This window comes from Chlorocebus sabaeus, chromosome 2 (genome assembly GCF_047675955.1).
Source record: "Chlorocebus sabaeus isolate Y175 chromosome 2, mChlSab1.0.hap1, whole genome shotgun sequence".
In the NCBI taxonomy this organism is placed as follows: domain Eukaryota; kingdom Metazoa; phylum Chordata; class Mammalia; order Primates; family Cercopithecidae; genus Chlorocebus; species Chlorocebus sabaeus.
Genome location: NC_132905.1, coordinates 36,296,047 through 36,314,793, shown reverse-complemented (window position 1 = coordinate 36,314,793; position 18,747 = coordinate 36,296,047). Strand labels below are relative to the sequence as shown.

General features: G+C 46.3%; 2 protein-coding genes across 5 annotated transcripts in view; one reads left to right on the top strand and one right to left on the bottom strand.

Moving 5' to 3' along the window:
- Positions 1–1,093: 1,093 nt before the first annotated feature.
- On the bottom strand, positions 1,094–10,087 carry LOC119621452 (cystatin-like 1). The gene is made up of 5 exons (XM_073007514.1): positions 9,906–10,087; positions 8,216–9,307; positions 5,584–5,926; positions 1,982–2,092; positions 1,094–1,261 (listed from the first exon to the last, which is right to left on the bottom strand). Exons 3-5 carry the CDS (start codon positions 5,800–5,802, stop codon positions 1,178–1,180), a joined length of 414 nt encoding a protein of 137 aa, XP_072863615.1. The 5' UTR covers positions 5,803–5,926; positions 8,216–9,307; positions 9,906–10,087; the 3' UTR covers positions 1,094–1,177.
- An 8,448-nt stretch (positions 10,088–18,535) lies between these two features.
- The window catches only part of LOC140708545 (beta-soluble NSF attachment protein-like), a 41,052-nt gene continuing 40,840 nt past the window's right edge, over positions 18,536–18,747 (top strand). For 2 of the 4 annotated variants that reach the window (XM_073007479.1, XM_073007482.1), the window contains exon 1: positions 18,541–18,733. Coding sequence is in view for 2 of the 4 variants with exons in the window: in XM_073007485.1 (XP_072863586.1) it covers positions 18,675–18,733 (59 nt within the window). In the remaining 2 variants the exon portion in view is untranslated. Of the gene's footprint in view, positions 18,734–18,747 lie in introns of all 4 variants that reach the window. The other 2 variants (XM_073007485.1, XM_073007486.1) reach the window with 2 other exon arrangements.

The following is an 18,747-nucleotide window of genomic DNA, read 5'->3' as shown; positions in this document are numbered from 1 at the left end:
GTAGATCAGCCACTCGGGAGGCTGAGGCAGGAGAATGGCGTGAACCCAGGAGGCGCAGCTTGCAGTGAGCAGAGATCACACCACTGCACTCCAGCCTGGGCAACAGAGGGAGATTCCGTCTCTTTGAAAAAGAAAGAATGATGAGGTTTCCCCAATGATTATGAACATTCTGTTCTAATTACACAAGCTGGGTGGGCATGGTGGCTTGCGCCTGTAATCCCAACACTTTGGGAGACTGAGGCAGGAGGATCATTTGAGCCCAGGAGTTCATGACCAGCCTAGGCAACAAAGGGAGATATTGTCTCTACAAAAAGAAGTGTTTTAAAAAGTTAGCTGGATGGCCAGGCGTGGTGGCTCATGCCCATAATCCCAGCACTTTGGGAGGCTGAGGCGGGCAGATCACAAGGTCAGGAGATGGAGACCATGCTGGCTAACACAGTGAAACCCTGTCTTTACTAAAAACACAAAAAATTAGCCAAGCATGGCGGTGGGCACCTGTAGTTCCAGGTACTTGGGAGACAGGCAGGGGAATGGCATCAACCCAGGAGGCGGAGTTTGCGGTAAGCCAAGATCGCACCACTGCACTCCAGACTAGGCGACAGAGCGAGACTCCATCTCAAAAAAAAAAAAAAAAAAAATTAGTTGGACATAGTGGTGTGCTACTGTAGTCTCAGCTACTTGGGAGGCTAAGGTGAAAGGATCACTTGAGCCCGGGGAAGTCGAGGCTTCAGTGAACTGTGATTGTGCCACTTCTCTCCAGCCTGGGCAACACAGCAAGACTGTGACTCAAAAAAAAAAAAAAAAAAAAAAAAAAAAAAGAGAGAAAAGATTGCACCAACCCCTGAAGACCACTGAAAGTGTGTGTGAGTGTGCCTGTGTTTGACATGTATGAGTGAGTGGGTGGGCGGGTGGATGAGTGTGTGAGGCTGTTAAAGTGGGTGTGCCTGTATGTGAGTGGTGAGAGTGTGAGGCTGTCGTGAGTGTGAGCGTTGTGTGTGGGGGTTGTGAAGGTAAGTGTGTGCATGTGTGTGTGCGTGTACAATCATGTGTATGTGCATGTGTGTGTGTGCATGTGTAATGAGACCCCAATGAGGGAGACATGATCCTTTACAGTTTATTAACAGCCAGTGCACAACTCAATCGTCTGAGCCCTCATCCAAGGTTTCTGCTCACATGCTCAGGCCTCCAGACAGGAATTGTTCCAGAGCTGGAAATAGTTTATCCAGGGCACGGTGTATATCAAAGACTCGCAAATTAAACTCTGTGGAAGAAGAAAGAAAACAGACTTTGGGGGAAGTATTTTTCAAAGGCGAGCAACAGGTGCCTGTTCCCCAGGTCTGTCCCTGTGGCCGCTCATGAACCCCATCGGCAGAGAGGGGAGCTGCCCACAGTCAAGGGTAGAAACAGAAAGGAGGGCCAGTCTGCAACAGGAATGTCACCCTGTCTTCCCCCTACCCAGCCACTTGGGACCCACAGCAGGTGCAGCTGGAGCCTGCGGCCTGGCAGGACGCTGTGATATGGACCAGGCAGGCCAGCAAGGAGCAATAGCATCGTCCCCTCCTCCTGCACCTCCCTAGGCATGGGGGAGCCACTTGTATCTGCCAGCTTTCAAGGGGTGCCACTGACGGACCACAAAAAATAGGAGGGAACAAGGAGGAAATTGGACAATGCTTAGAGACCTGGAGAGGGAGAGAGAAGACAGAAGAAGGACCCCAAGGAAAGGGAAACACTACTTTCACACAGAGGGTCTCGGGAGCGGGCCAGGCTGGAGAAGGGTCCAGGCGACTAGAGGCCTGGGTGCAGGGCTGTACCAGCCCAAATATAAAACCTCCCTCCTTCCCCCTTAGGAGGTGCCAGGCAGCTCCAGGGCTGGGCCCCAGCTGGCCCCAATCCACATAAGTGGAAAAACTGCCAACTTCTAGCTGTTGCTTTTTAAAATGTTCACTTCACAAGTCCCTTTGGGATGACTCCCACTACACACCTTTCTCAGCTTCTTGCTTTGCAGGGGACAGGAAGAATTGCTCGTGTCATTCCTCTTGCATTTGGTCCGGCCAATCTTCACGGTGACTATATACTCCACTCCTGTCGTCAGCTGCAGAGAATCAGTTGTGCTGTTAGTGTGCACTCCAAGCATCCAGTGGCTGAACCTCTCCTGAGGAAGCTAGGACTGAGAGTAAAGCCCCCAGAGCCATAGTCCTTGTTCCCGGAGCTTACCCACCAAAAGCAGGGCTCCCTTCTCCCTACTTCTGGCTGGAGGGAGGGCAATGGCAGCCAGAGCCCCTGGTCATAGGTTGGTTTGCTGCAGCGGCCACAGAAAGCTTCTCACCTGCCTCCTTTCCATCCTCAGGACAGAAGAGGTAACATGAAGCTGGGTTGCCTGGCCACCACAGGCCACTCCCAGGCTGCCTCATGTGGCCTTCATAATGCAACAGAGTCAGCATCTTGTCCCCACCCTCCCAGTCCCTTCTGCCACTTCCTGTCTCCCTACTATCCTTCCTGACCAACCTAGCGGAAGGCAGCTTAGCAATACAGTTAAAAACAGTTTTGAAATCAAATTGATTTGGGGCACGCATTTTCCATTTACTGACTGACCTTGAGCAAGCTACTTAGCATCCTCAGCTTTTCCACTTACAAAGTACAAATCACAATTGTGCCTGCTCATGGAGTTGTTATGTGGGCTAAATGGAAGCATGCATTTCCCTTAATGCATAAAATACATTTTAAATATTTTCATAATTACAAATTATTAAATGTTTTAGCAAAGTGTCTGCACTGTTACTTTGAAGCAGATTCAGTGTTAGGAGAGTGACAGAACACAAAATCTGGCTTTATCCCCTGCAGACTCTGTCACCATGGGGGAGTCCCTCCATTTTCCTGAGCCTCAGTTTCCTCATCTAGGAAACAAGGAGAATAATGCCAGTTTCCTATTAGCATGTACAGAAATGAAGGAAGGAGGCGTGGTGGGTACACGAGCCACGGAGAACGCACACCAGGGATTTCCCCATGGCTCTTTCACTTGTGATCAAGTGTGAGGCCGTGAACCCTACAGGGGTTGGAGCCTGGAAAAGCCCTTGTGGGCAGGGAGGTCCTATGCCCAGAAAGGAGACTCTAACAGAGAGCTTGGGGGTTACAGTTCCCTGTCCGGTTCTGAGCTGGATTCCCTGAGTAGATGTGCAGATTAGTGGATCTTCACCAGTGCAGGAGAAGCTCTGGGAGGCTCCCTGCTGCCTTGCCTTGTCACTGGTCAAGCCCATCGAGAGGGCTTGGTCGTCTCTGGGGTGGTGACTGACGCAAAGAGTACCCACACTGCTCCTGGGAGGAAGACACACTCAGCAAATACTGGGACAGGGCAGCAGGGGGGCTAGGCCTGAGGGCAGTACCAGGCTCCCAGCACCCAAGCATGCAGGGGCCATCCACGCATGGGCATTTGTAGGGCTGTACCAGGCATGGTCACACTGACTTTCAGCACGCTCGGAATGTAAGAAAAAACTAAACCACCAGTCATCACTGTAACTGACGTTCCAGTGTGCAAAGAGTTATTCGTTATTAGACTTATTTGTCTGATAATGACAGGAGTAGTAGTAATAATGGCAACGATTTTTACAAGTGCTATTAAATGTTGGCACTGTGATAAGTACTTCCCTCCTATTCTGAGCCACTTCGCAGGTGAAGCAACTGAGGCCTGGAGAGTCTGGATGTCACTTGACCAAGAGTCTCAATCAGAAGGAGCTGGGCGTGAGGCCCCAGAGGCACCTGACAGCCCTCCATGCCTGCCCTTGTCCCCTCTGTGAGGTGTAAGGACAGACACAATCGTTGTCTGGGTGCGGGGGTGCCCAGAGGCCCATGCCAAGATCCACCCAGCTACCAGGAGGCACGCCTGCTCTGTCTCCTTATCAATATGAATGACATCAAATGCTCATCATTATTCTTTAACAGCTAACTTAATGGTAATTGATTGATTTCACAAGACAAGCCTCCTTGGGGTCTCAACCAATTGAGGAAGAACCAAGAACCAAATGGACAACATCGCCATCTTGTGGTAGTAGTGCCTCACTGAGCTAGTCCGCGGGACAGTCTGCACTGGGATAAGGATTTGACCTACGCTGACTGGTCCTGCCCACCCTGCCCTCCCTCCTTGCGGGTTCTCTCAGTTCCAGCTGCCTTACTCTCTGGCCAAAGAGCTTTCCCATAGCCAGTTGTGTTTTCCCAAATCCAGCTAATTGAACTAGGACATAGCATTGTTGCTGCCCCAACTTCTACAGTCGGCCCTCTGTACTTATGAGCTCCACATCTGTGGATGCAAACAACTGTGCATCAAAATATTCAGGAAAAAAAATGTATGGTTGCCTCTATCCTGAACATTTTTGTCTTGTAATTAATCACTAAACGGTACAGTATAATAATTATCTACATAGCATTTACACTGTACCAGTTTTACAATTAATCTAGAAATGATTTACCATATGTAGGAAGATGTGCATAGGTTATGTGGAAATGCTATTCCATTTTACACAAGAGACCTGAGAATCCGTGGATGTGGGCACCCTGAGGGGTCCTGGAACCAATTCCTCATGGACGCCAAGGGTGACTGTATAATTTATTATCTGACCTTGAGGAAATGTTAGACCACTAAAAATGGTTCCCAAACAACTTTTCTTTCTTCTATTATCCTTCAATTAATATATTTCGGAGAAATTTTATATGTAAAACAGAAGGTGAGGTGATCTGGCTGAACCCTACTTCTCACATCCCCTCCACTTCCAGAATAAACCCTCTGTGTAATGTGAAGTTTGTATAACACAGAAAACCCAGTTTTGAATTTTACAACCCTGGACATTGAAAAAATATTGGGGGCTACAGGCCTACAAAGAATATTTGTATTTTGCCAAATAAGAACTTTAAAGGGAGCAAAATCATCCTTGCTGTCACTCTGGCAGGGTCAAATATCAGAATGAAAGGCAATTCTTCCCAAGGAAAAAGAGTTGGCCAGGCATGGTGGCTCATGCGTGTAACCCCAGCACTTTGGGAGGCCAAGGCGGGCAGATCACCTGAGGTCAGGAGTTCGAGACCAGCCTGGCTAACACGGTGAAACACTGTTTCTACTAAAAATACAAAAAATTAGCTAGGCGCGGTGGCACACACCTGTAATCCCAGCTACTCGGGAGGCTGAGGCAGGACAATCGCTTGAACCCGGGAGGTGGAGGTTGCGGTGAGCCGAGATTATGCCATTGCACTCCAGCTTGGGCAACAAGAGCAAAACTCCATCTCACAAAAAGAAAGAGAGAGAGAGAGAGAGAGAAAGGAAGGAAGGAAGAGTTTAATCCTCAGTGAACATTGTTGTTTCTAAGTGTAATGGAGTTAGAGTTCATGCCAGTCCTTAGAAAAGAATTTTAGAAGCATGGCCGAGGACAGTCTGGGATCTGAACAACTCTACAATGGACCCACTACACGTGAAAATGCTCCCCACTCGGGACCTCATGGAGAACCCCTGCTCGGTTGTTTCGGGAGCCACCCCAGAATCCTCACGTGTCTGAAAGGGCAAGAACGGGGCCTGCTGATGTCTGGGAAGAGCAAGGTACAAACCTGCATCTGACTTCGAGTTAGCTTCTGAACTCGATATAAGTAGGTGTCGTTGCTGGCATTGTTGTAGGACTGAATGAAGAAGTTAAGCGTTGAATTCATGTTCTTCTTGCTCATAGGCTTCTCCTGGAAGCCCTCCCACCTTTGGAAGTGACCCAGCTTGGCCGACAGGACCAGGGCAATCAGCAGCAGCAGGGGGTTTCTCCAGCATCTGATCCCCATGTCTACAGCCTCGGAAACCTTCTTCTCAACTGCACCTTCCAGGGTGTGGTGGTGCCAGGCAGTAGCTCACTCGTTCTCCCACGGTGACCCTCACCAACATAGGCTTTCCTGGGGGATGGCCTACCTGCATTTAAACAGAGATTCAAACTGAACCTTGTCACTCACTTTCCAGTCAGTCAGTTCATTTTCTACCCATTTACACCACCCATTCAGTTCTTTGGTGATCCAGGCAAGCAAAATTTTTAAACACCTGCCAAGGTGTGCAAGCCCCTCTCCCTGCCTTCACAGGTCTCAGGGAAGAAAGCCCCCAGAACAGCCCCTCCAGTGCTCTGCAATAGGATCTGGGTCATAGAGAAGCATCACTTACGGGAAGGGAGGAGGCCTTATGGAGAAGGTAGTATCTGAACTGAGATATAAGGAAGCAGTCATATGGAGCAAGAGGTGGTACATTCTTCTTACCTACCTTGGGCTCCAACTGTCTTACCAAGCCACCACCTGTTCCCTGTGCTTCCTTTAGAGACACGTTCTCCTTGCTCACCTGCCACCCACCCACCACAGATTTCTGCCTGCGGGATCCCCTTGTACCTGCAGGCCCTGCCCTGGCTTTTGCTACCTTGTTGTGACCCTAGTGGAGCTTTGTGAGGTAATTGCAGCCTCCCTATGAGGGACGAATAAGGTGTGAGCCCCATTTAGACATTATCCTGCAGACCCCTGAAGATTAGGTGTCACTTACCCCCAAAAGTCCATGAGTGCCCTATTTTAAAAACATTTACTGGCTGGGCACTGTGGCTCACTCCTGTAATCCCAGCACTTTGGGAGGTTGAGGTGGGTGAATCACCAGAGGTCAGGAGTTCGAGATCAGCCTGGCCAACGTGGTAAAATCCCGTCTCTACTAAAAATACAAAATTAGCTGGGTGTGGTGGCATGCACCTACAGTGCCAGTTACTCGAGAGGCTGAGGCAGGAGAATCACTTGAACCCAGGAGGTGGAGGCTGAAGTGAGCCGGGATGGTGCCGCTGCACTCCAGCCTGGGTGACAGAGTGAGACATTGTCTCAAAAAAAAAAAGAAAAAGAAAAAAGGAAAAGCAAAAAGCAGCAGAAAAAACACCCTAAATGGAATCCCACCAGAACAAAACATTAGTGGAATAGTTGATGAAATGTGAATAAAATCTGCAGATTAGTTAATAGTATTGTGTGAATGTTGATATTCTAGTTTTCACCGTTGTACTGTGATTGTATAATACGTTAAAATTTGGGGAAGTGGAATGAAGGGTATATGAGAATGCTTTACGCTATTTTTGCAACCTTTGTTTAAGTCTGAAATTATTCCAAAATAAAGGTTAAAATGTCCAAAAGTAAATAAAGCATTGTTCTATGAAGAGTAGCGTGCTGAGGAGGGGGGAAGCAGGAGTCTTAGGATCCAACTGTCCTGGCTCAAGTCCTTCGCTGGGGACTCTGGGAGAGTTACCTCATCTCCCTACACTGGGTTTCTTTATCTGTAATATAATAATGAGGAGAAAGACTCCTCTTGGATTGTGGTAGAGACTAACTGGATATAGGCAAAGAACCTGCTCCCAAGTCAGGTGTCGGTGCATAAGAACATCTTCTTCGTGATTCTTCTGTGACTCTGAACCCACACTTAACCCTTGGCCTGGTCAGGTCCCTCCTGTCCCGGAAGCCAGGCCACCTTCCATCATGACAATGTTGCTAGCACCTGTCACAATATCCTCCCTTGGACCCAGAGCCTGTCTGGAAAGGACTTGTCCAGCCAGTGGAGGTGATATGTTTGAAATTCCCTGAGCCTGAGCTGCCGAGGGCCACTAGCTGTAGAATAGATAATGAAGGATTCTGAGTAATAGGGGAGGCCACTCAGACCTGGGTCATCTCAGAACCCACCAGACACCTGGAATACTCCTGTCAGACTGAGGCCCATAGAGAGGAAAAATAACATTGGGTGGGCCATAGTAGAAGCCCCATGGACATGGGGCTCAAAGCATAAACAATACATCTGCTTAAGAAACATGGGAGTTGGTTGCATCTGTAAAGAGGAAAATGAGTCACTGGCAATTTTAATTGAAGAAAAGGAAAACACAGACCCTGGCTATGCTACAGAAGGAGATGCGAGGGGCCTAACAGGTCACACTGGCATTCCTTAGCTTGTGGCAGTAGAACGCTGATCTCTGACTCTGTGGACATGGAATCAGGAAAAAATACGATTCTGGTAATGTGCATGTGTAAAGGGAGACAGGGAGCTTGGTTACAGCATGGAATGGGGCAGAGCATAGTGGCTGACGCTTGGGGGCTGAGGCTGGAGGATTGCTTCAGCCCAGGAGTTCCAGACCAGCCTGGGCAACATGATGAAACCCTGTCTCTACAGAAAATAAAAAAATTAGCCAGGCATGGTGGCGCATACCTGTAGTCCCAGTTACTCGGGAAGCTGAGGTGGGAGGATCGCCTGAGCCCAAGAGAAGTCGAGGTTGCAATGAGCTGAGATCGCACCAAGCACTCCAGCCTGAGTGACAAAACAAAGGGAAATAGAGGACTTAGTTGTCTGGTTACTGCCATGAAATAATGGAAAAGTAGGGGCCTGAGTATTTCCATGGAACAAGAGTAAATTAGGAGTGCTGGCTATAACAAATAGGAGCCCTGTCTGTTCTTGCCAATAAAAGAAGGGGAAAATAGGAGCTCTGGTTAGACAATGGAATAGCAGGAAATGTAGGGTCTGCTCATGTCCGTGGAATGAGGGGCATAGGAGAGAAGGATTGCAAAAGGGCATGAGAAAACTTCAGGTGATAGATATGTCTGTTGTATGAATTGTAGTGATGATTCCACAGATGCATACGTACGACAAATCTCATCAAATTGTACACTTTAAATATGTGCAATTTGGCCTGGCGCAGTGGCTCACACCTGTAATCCCAACACTTTGGGGAGGCCAAGGTGGGCAGATCACATGAGGCCAGGAGTTCAAGATCTGCCTGGCCAACATGGTGAAACCCCATCTCTACTAAAAAACACAAAAATTAGCGGGGAAGCACACGCCTATAGTCTCAGCAACTCTGGAGGTGAGGTGAAAGGATTGCTTAAGCCCTGGAGGTCTAGAATGCAGTGAGCTGTGATTGTGCCACTGCACTCCAGCCTATCCTACAGAGTAAGACCCCGTCTAAAAAGAAAGAAAGAAAGAAAAAGGAAGGAAGGAAGGAAGGAAGGAAGGAAGGAAGGAAGGAAGGAAGGAAGGAAGGAAGGAAGGAAGGAAAGAAGGAAGGAACGTATCTTTCCCAGGAGTCCAGCAAACCAGGCCTCCTATCTCATGAGCTGAACCTGGTAACAGGCCACTGCTGGACCAGGCATGATGGCAAGTGTGGGATTCCTGTTGGATCAACCCGTGGCTTGGTGCTGTGTGGATGAGATGGTGCGTGTCCCACAGGGGCCCTCTATGAGTTGCAGAACTTTCTGGTTCTCTCTGTTGACGACCAAGCTCAGGATTTCTTTATCAGTCAAGCTCCTAGGAGAAGCAGGAAACAAACAAGAACATGGTGATGTGTTTTATCCCAGCAGGCTCTGCTTGCGTGGGCTGAGGAACCTGCAGACAGGGAGTTTCCTGGCTGTAGCTTTTCATCACTCCTTCACCAGTAGATATGGCACTGGTGCTGGGAAAGGGTCACACTGTGACACTCTCTCCATCAGCTTACATCTGCTATCTGAAATTTTCCCATCACTCTGGGGAAACAAATCATCCTCTGTAAATAACACGGCTGATCTCAGTTGGTTTCTTCTCTCCACTCTCTCTTTTCTTTCTTTTTTTTGCTTGTAGCACTATTTGACAAGCTCTGCTTTTTCCCCTAAATAATTTTGTTCTAGGCTGGCTGCTGACCTGGATATAACCCAGGCAGAAAGCAAGTCTATTTGCCACCTGTCTGCTGCCGGGCACCCTCCAAACATGGCCCAGGAAGGAATGGTTAGCAGTCTGTGCCTGCTTGAGGACTCTCCCAGCCATGGCTGCAGGGCGGGGGTAGGGGAGCAGAGTCCACACTGCCAGCAGCAGCTCCCACTGCAGCCCTGAGCCCTCGCCTCCAGGGCAGCGGCAGAAGAACGTGGCTGACCTTGGCTGGAAATGCCTTCTGATTCTGGGGAGCAGGCCAGCGGCAGGCGCACAGAATGTCAGCAAACAAGGCGGTGCTACAGATGGCTCCAAACTGGCATCACTCCAAAGGTCCCAGGGTACATTTTCTCTTTCCAGACACAGAAACCTGAGAAATCACAAGGCTTAAAAAGTAAGAGCGTGTCACAAGAGGCCAAGGATGTCCAGGGTGGAGGGGCTTATGGGGAGGTCATCGTCCTCACCCAGACTTTGGTCTCCTTTCTGCAGATGTTTTCCACAACACGGTATCTGTTTACCAGCTCTTAAATAGTCATCAGGTTCCATTTTGAAAGCAAAGAAAAAGCAGGTGGATTCTGCAGGCCTTGACACTCCTGCTTCCACCTTCTCCGGAGATCTTTCTGGTTTTCTGTAAGCAGATGCTCTTCCCACTGAAGTAATGAGCAGCAAAAGCAGAAGAGGGCCAAGAGTTTGTTGAAATCTATAATTAAGACTTCAGGTTCAACTCTTTTGCCCATTTTTCTTTTTGGTTGTCTTCAGTTGATTCGTAGGATTTCTTTATCCTTCTTGCAAATATCATCCTCTGGGTTGTGGTTGTCTTTTCATTTTATTTATGGCATGTTGATGAAAAAATATTCTTAATCTTAATGGAAAGAATGTATTGATTTTTCTCTCATGGTTTGCATTTTTATGTCTTATTTAGGAAATCAAGGTCATAAAGCTACTTTTAAATATTTTTTTCTGAAATTTTAAAAGTTCAGCATTTCCCATTTATGTCCATAATCCATCCAGATATTTGTGCATGGTACGTTTACTAATGTTTTCTTCAGAATTTTTGTATCTATCTTCATGAGTTAAACTGGCTGATGATTGTTTTTTCTCATATTGTGCTTTCCTGGTTTGGGTTTCAAGGTTATACTGGCCTCATCCAATGAGTTGGGGAGCATGTCAGTCTGGGTCTCCACAGTCAGCACAGGCACACTTGCAACAGGAGAGTTCAGGGAAGTTTCCATACAGGGCACTGTGCAATGGTGCAGGTGCACAGAAACCCCAGGGCACAGGGCAAGTGTCTGCAGCTAGCAGCAGCCATGCCAGCAACCCTAAGCCTGAAATATGAGGTAAACAATCTAGAAAGAATTGGAGTGCCAGCTGGCCACCTTGTGGAGGGAGCAGGGGACAAACACCATGATCTCAATCCCCTCTGTCCTCTACCTCATGCCTAGGCATCTTGTTGTCAAACACAAACAGAAGTTATAGGGCACAAGAGCCCTACTGATGGAGTCCACAGCAGCCTGTGTTGTGGAGCAGAGAGCAGCATGGAGAAAGTGCATTAGTCAGGGTTCTCCAGAGAAACACATAGATATGAAGATATTTATTATAAAGGATTGGCTTGTACAATTATGGAGGCCTCGAAGTCCACCATCTGCTGTTTGCAAGCTGGAAACCAAAGACAACCAATGGTATAGTTTGAAGGCCTGAGAGCTGGAGAGCCACGGGTGTAGATTCCAACCCGAGTCTGAAGGCTTAATAACCAGGAGCGCTGAGGACAGGAGAAGATTGATGTCAGAGTCCAAACAGCCAGGCAGAGCTAATTCAACCATCTGCCACTCGGGCACTCAGTGGATTGGATTGGATGGTGTCACTCATATTGGAAGCCATTTGCTTTTACTCAGTCCACTGATTCAAATGCTGACCTTTTCCAGGAACATCCTCACAGACCCATCCAGAAATAACATTTAACAGATAATGGGCATTCTGTGACCCAGTCAAGTTGACACATAAAATTAACCATAACAGAGGGGTAGCAAGTGGAGCTAGGGGGCAAACAGAAATTAGCCAGCGCCAGACGATTTCCCTCTGTCTTAATTCTCTTGAAGAGCTGCTAGTTTTTACCTTTTTACCCATTCCTTTTATGGATTGGGAAAGGGAGATTTTATGATCTGACTTCATTTCATTTCTTTGTCCAGATACTCTCCCAATGTGCAGCTGATTTTCATCATTTGCAGAAGTTATCTTCTATAAAATCTCTGCAAACACAGAAGTAGTAAATGCTAAACCATTGTGCCCAGGAAAAATACAAGGCTTGGTTTCTTTGAGTCTCTGGTTACAACACTTTCTTTCAATTGATCAATATATAACCTCGTTTTATGTGTGTCTCCAGTTAGATGTGTCTTTTAAAACATATATTGTTGACTCGTTATCATCAAGCTCATCACCAACAGCTCTGTAAATGCCTGAATGAAGCTTATTTAAGACACATTTTCTCCATAAGGCACCTCACAGCCTTCCTGTGCTTAGAAACTAGACAGCACTGCAGTACTATGCCTGGGGCCATTTTAAACAGCAAAATCGCCAACCAAAAAAGCACAAAACCGAAACCACATGTGGTGGCTCATACCTGTAATCCAGCACTTTGGGAGGCCAAGGCTGAAGGCACTTGAGCTCAGGAGTTCAAGATCAACCTGGGTAACACAGCAAGACCCCACCTCTTAAAAACAAACAAACAAACAAACAAACAAACAAACACAAAATTGCAAAATGTGGCAGTAAACAGGCTGTGAAAAAGGACACTTGTTAACAATATAAGAGCTGGAACAAGGCTGGGAGTGGTGGCTCAAGGCCAAGGTGGGTGGATTACCTGAGGTCAGGAGTTCGAGACCAGCCTGATCAACATGGGGAAACCCCATCTCTACTAAAAATACAAAACTTAGCTGGGTATGGTGGCATGTGCCTGTATTCCCAGCTACTTGGGAGGCTGAGGCAGGAGAATTGCTTGAACCCAGGAGGTGTAGGTTACAGTGAGCTGAGATCGAGCCACTGCACTCCAGCCTGCACTCAGCCTGGTAGACAGAGTGAGACTTCATGTCAAAAAACAAACAAACAAACAAAAAACAACAACAACTGGAACAAGAAGGCAGAGTGTTGCTGTGTTTGACCTCAGCTTGGAACATATGTATCAGACCACCCACATTTTCCCACTCTGAGTGTCTGCAAAAGTGCCACAAGTGTTGATTTTAGGATTACAACTTAATTTCAGCAAGTAGGTAAGTTTGCAAATATGAAATCCATGAAAAATAAGGGTTGACTGTGTTTTTAAAGCCAGTTACTACCATGCTAAGAGTAGATTTGTGAAGACCCAGTTCTTCCCACCTGATTACGAAGAAATGCTAGCACCACACCCTAAATAAGCCTGGGACAGTGTAATTTAGTGATGGTAAAATTATTTAACTTTCCGAGACAGTCTTAGATGTTTCCATAAGAGCCAGATGTGATGCAAACCAAATATACCACAGTGGACAAAGGTTTTGTGAAATTTGATTCATTCAACTATTGGCCATTAACAATCAATTACAAACACTTATAGCAACAGAGAAAATATATGTTTCATAAACAAACAAAAAATACAAACTATAAGCATACTCCTAGTAATACTTACATGTGTGTAAGTTTCATGGATAAAAATGAGATAGCACTATATATGTATAAAAAATTAAAAATGTTTCATTGGGTAGGTAGAATTATGAGCATCTTCTTTTCCTAAAATTTCTCCTAATGTAATATTAAATAATGATGTGAAAGGAATTCAAAGAGTATGTGGGAAATAAACCATTTTTCCCTTTAAGCAATTGTGTCTGTGGGTCATAACCATAACTTACATTAAGCATAGATAAGAAAGGTCCTAGAACATATAATATAAATAAAAAATGTCAAAATGATCTTATGCCCATTTGCCATAAATCAAGGCATCAAGTTAATTTCAAAACTTGTTTGTAGACTTTTATATCAGCTAATAAAAAGAAGAATATTTGGTCGGGCACAGTGGCTCATGCCCGTAATCCCAGCACTTTGGGAGGCAGAGATGGAAAGATTGCTTGAGCTCAGGAGTTTGAGACCAGCCTGGGCAAGACAGCAAGACCTCATCTCTACTCAAAATAAAAATTAAAAAAACAGCTGGGTTTGGTGGTACATGCCTGTAGTCCCAGCTACTCAGGAGGCTGAGGTAGGAGGATCACTTACTCCTGGGAGATTTAGGCTGCAGTGAGCTGTGATTGTGCACTTCAGCCTGGGCAGCAGAGCAAGACCCTGTCTCAAAAAAAAAAAAAAAAGAAGAAGAAGAAGAAGAAGACTTACTAATGACAATAATATGTATTTTCTCATAAGCATTTATTTTAACTTAATTTACCATTTTTTGTTTTCCCTAACAGATATTTGTGTGTATTTAATTTTACCTTTTCTAACTTTTTGGTCTGAATTTTGTAAAGTAATTTTTTAAGGAAAGGTTAAGTAAGATTAACAAAGTTACATTTGGGGAAACTTGTAACAATTTTGACAGGGTGTGAAATGTCACCCCACACACACATAACACACAAACACATAAACTGATGTTGTTTCAAAAAGTTTTTTAGAGATTAACAAAAGCTGTTTAATTATTTCTCTGAAATGTGCCATTCAAATGTTGTTGGGTTTTGTTAGTCTATGAGAAAAATGAAAAGAATCACTGTAAATAGAACAATTAAATTCTATCCTTAGATTTGCACAACCTCATCCACACAAATGGAAGATTTATTTTCATTAATGCATTCCTTTAACGATTTTGGGTGAAGAGCCTCCTGAAATGGACTTCCTTCTTCCCTGCCTTCTGAAGCAGAACACTCTGCTTTAGATGGTTTGACCTTGTCCGAAGACTCTGAGCCACGCTTAGCATTTCAGGCAGAAGCAAGGCTGAGATGTCATCAGAGGAGGCCACTGCAGACCTGGGTAGGGACCCTTGGGCCATGCCATGCAGGGCCATGTGAGCTGAGGGCTGTCCCCCAACCCCAGCGTAGGGGCTCCAGCTTCCCAACTTTGTCAATGAAACCAGAGTGGACCAGGGTGAGCACGGACTCCCTCTAACCTAGCTGTTGTGCTGTGAAAACATCTGCAAATCCTCGGAGGCCCTCCCATCAGGAAATGGTGTCTCATTTCCCTCCCCTTTAATGTGGGTGAGCCTTCTTGCTTTGCTTCAGTGAAGCAGCAGTGATGTCCTGTAACTTTCCATACTGGATCTTTGCCTGGTGCTTTCTCTCCTTCTGTGAACACGCGCAGATGGCTACACGCTTTCTCCATATCGATTCTGTTCTTTTCTGACTCTGGCTTTCTTAGTGTTGGGGTTCCCAAGTAGCCTCAGCCCTGTCTTGATGGATCATATTTCGGGGTGTGTGTTGATTCAGTCTGAACGTCCAGGTGTCCACCTCCATCTGCTCACAGGGAAAAGCCAGCAGTACTGTTGGCTCTGCCTTGTTCAGGCTACAGGCTCCTTTCCTGCTCTGACTTCTCAGAAACTCCCTGAAGCCTTTTTCATCTTTTCTTACATGTGTCTGGAGTTTCTGAAAAGCAAGGCACATAGAGGCTAGTGCCATCCACTAGGACTTGTGCAACGATAAAATTGTTCTCTGTGCAGTCCAATATAGTAGTGTAGGGGGGCATCTCACGCTCCATCCACCTAGGCTCCTGGTGGAGTATAAAAATTAAACTTATACAAGACAAGTTAATAGCAGAGAAGCACACAGATGTATTTGATACAAGTTTTACATGGCATGGGAGGCCTCATAAGGAAATAAAAACCCAAAGAAGCAGTTAGAGTGTGTTACTTATTTACTGAATTGGACAAAGAATAGTAAACTGAAAAATTGATGAGGCAGAGGAGCTTGGGCTAGGGTAGTTAATTGGACAGAAAAGTGACTAGGAAGGTAAGGGTTAGTTTAACAGGGTTTGTACAGAATTCTCTTGGACTCAACTTCCTGCCTTTGATGATAAAAATGTTGCTTTATTGCTAGTATAAGAAGGACATCTTTCATATGGGAGTTTCATCTCTTGCTTTAAAGAAACAAGAGGTTGGGGCCAGGCGCAGTGGCTCATGCCATAATCCCAGCACTTTGGGAGGCCGAGGCGGGCGGATCGCGAGGTCAGGTGATCGAGACCATCCTGGCTAACACGGTGAAACCCCGTCTCCACTAAAAATACAAAAAATTAGCCGGGTGTGGTGGCAGGTGTCTGTAGTCCCAGTCACTCGGGAGGCTGAGGCAGGGGAATGGCATGAACCCAGGAGGCGGAGCTTGCAGTGAGCCAATATTGCACCACTGTGCTCCAGCCTGGGCAACAGAGCGAAACTGTCTCAAAAAAAAAAAAAAAAAAAAGAGAAAGAAAAAGAAAGAAACAAGAGGTAAAAACATCCAGTGTGTATTCTGTATGCAAAAATAAAAGAAAAAGGTCAAAGTAATCTTCTTGCACCTGTCGTTTTTCAGGTGTCTTTTTTTTTTTTTTTTTTTTGAGACAGAGTCTCACTCTGTTGCCCAGGTTGGAGCGTAATGGCGCAATCTCGGCTCACTGCAACCTCTGTTCCACCTCTCAAGTTCAAGTGATTCTCCTGCCTTAGCCTCCTGAGTAACTGGGATTACAGGCATGCATCACCACACCCAGCTAATTTTTGTATTTTTTGTAAATTTTGTATTTTTAGTAGAGATGGGGTTTCATTGTGTTGGCTAGGCTGGTCTTGAACTAGTCACCTCAAGTGATCCGCTTGCCTCAACCTCCCAAAGTTTTGGGATTACAGGTGTGAGCCACCGCCCTCAGGCATCTAACTTAGTCAATCCACCAGGTGTCTAACTTAGTCAATCCACCAGGGTGATATATTTTTAACTCTTTCAGTAGCCACTGGCTATGTGTGGCTGTTGAGCACTTGAAATGTGGCTGGTACAGCCCTGAAATGGAACTTTACATTTTATTTAATATTATTTCATGTGAATGTACATGGCCACCAGTGGTGAGCAGTTCCATCCTGGGCAGCGCAGGTGTGGGCAGTGGGTCCTTTGGCTCTTCTCCAAGGTAACTTCTACTCTTCTCCTGATCCACACCAGGGGTGCTTCTCCTTTTCTTTTCCTTCTTGTTTCAAGGATTCCTCAACTGTCTCTCTAGTCAGGCCTTATTCTGTGATGTTCATCTCTCTGCCCTGCCTCCTTTCCTCCCCCCGCCTCTGGGAGAAGAAAGCACTTGCTCTACACAGTAATTACATTTTGAAGGTTTTCTCCCGCTTTGGTGTGGACTGGCGGAATGGTGGGAGTGCCCACAAATTTCCTGTGACAAAGAAGAGAATGAAGGAAATTACCAGAAACTACCAAAAATGTCTCTCTTAATTGCAAGTACTAGCTTCGAGGAGGCAGTCTGTTCCGGCTCCTTTTCAACTGACTACAGATTTGAGAATCTAGAACTGTGTGCTTTAGAATAGGGGTGGATTTCAAAATGTGCATTTTCTAGACCCCAGCTGCAAGAGACCTTGATACCAAAACCCAGTGGCCTAGCAATCAGTATTACTTAAATATCCGTTAGAGCTTCTGCATCAAACCACGTTTGGAAACTGATTTAATCAACACACTGATTTACTTAGGAGTTTTTGATTTAGCCTCACTCCATTAAATGCCCATAGACTGCTCTGCTTTCCAAATGCTTATGTTCACTTTTTACGGTTTTTCTCTGATCTCCCCTGCATTTATGGTCACCTCCAACTTCCTGCCTCCTTCTCTCTCCAAAAGCACACAGATCAGCTTTTCAAAGTTAGAATAACGCATGTAGTAATCATAAATAAACTGCAGGAAGAGCTGAGATTTCTTTTTATCTCTACAGAGGCCTCAAATGTATGAACTCTGTGATATGTGCTTTAGTCAACTTTCTTTCTAGGAGTTTGGCCCCTCTTGCCTTGCTCTCTACAGACAGTCTTCATTTTTAAAAATTTTGCATGCCAGTGCCCAGAGTGTATTTATTAATAGTTTGAAACTGTCATAAATCCTCAGCATCTCTGCCTTAGCACTGCCAAGCTTGAATGGTCTAGACATTGTATTCAAAAATAACTCCCTCTGGGACAGGCCTGAAAGTCTCTGGCACAGGATTCCATCTATCTATGGATACTTCTCCTGGGAGATTAAAAGTCTTCCTGGCAGGCACAAATTTTGTCCCTGGAGATCCATCCACTATGGCCAGTATTATGTAAAGGATAAGAGTTCAGTGGTTGATATTCACTGAATATAACTCAGTCAACAAAAGAGTGGATTGTGCATATATTGCATATATGCAACTCATTTATAACCAAGGAAGAAAGGACCAACAGAAAGTTAGTTTGGGGAGATTTAAAAATAACTGAACTTATATTGGGGAAGTCTTGCTCTTGGAGATGAAAATGGCTTTTATTGCCAGCTGTTGCTCGTTTTTTGGTAGGCGGTATCAAGCATGTGATGCTTTGGTGGCTACACTAGATTCTCTTTTGCAGAACTTGCATGTAGGGTGTGGGTTCCATCCAATCTGTTATCCCCCTGTTCCTTCATCCATCCCATTGCCATGCGAGTTTTACTGAGTAGGTGATATTTACTAGAGGCCACGGATCATTTACCATGTCTTCATACCTAAAAGATTAAAGTTCACTTTGGCCCAGGACCCCTCTGGGTGGTCACGCCCCCTGCGCCGATGTCCCGGGAGTTAGCTGTGCGTATGCTCGGCTCACACACACCCCGCTCCGGAGCCTCCTGGGAACTGTAGTAGGCGGTTCGCGCATCCCCGCCCCCATGACAGGACCTGGGCTACAGCTCCCGAAAGGCCTCGCGCGTCGCGCCTGCGCCTGCGCCCCTGCGGCCGCCAAAGGGAGGGCTAAGGCGCCTGGGCGCGCAGCGAGCCGGCTGAGGGGGATGTGGCGGCTGCCGCTGGCGACACGGACAACGCGGGGAAGGAGCGTGAGGCGGTACAGCTGATGGCGGAGGCCGAGAAGCGAGTCAAGGCCTCCCACTCCTTCCTCCGAGGGCTGTTTGGGTGAGCGCCAGACC

Bases quoted from the DNA above. Each gene is read 5' to 3' on its own strand.
- LOC119621452 (XM_073007514.1), bottom strand. From the start codon at position 5,802: ATGGGGATCAGATGCTGGAGAAACCCCCTGCTGCTGCTGATTGCCCTG. The intron at 2,093-5,583 runs GTTTGTACCTTG...GATTCTCTGCAG, and splicing joins TAACTCGAAGTCAGATGCAG to CTGACGACAGGAGTGGAGTA. The intron at 1,262-1,981 runs GTGTGTAGTGGG...CTTCTTCCACAG, and splicing joins AAAGCAAGAAGCTGAGAAAG to AGTTTAATTTGCGAGTCTTT.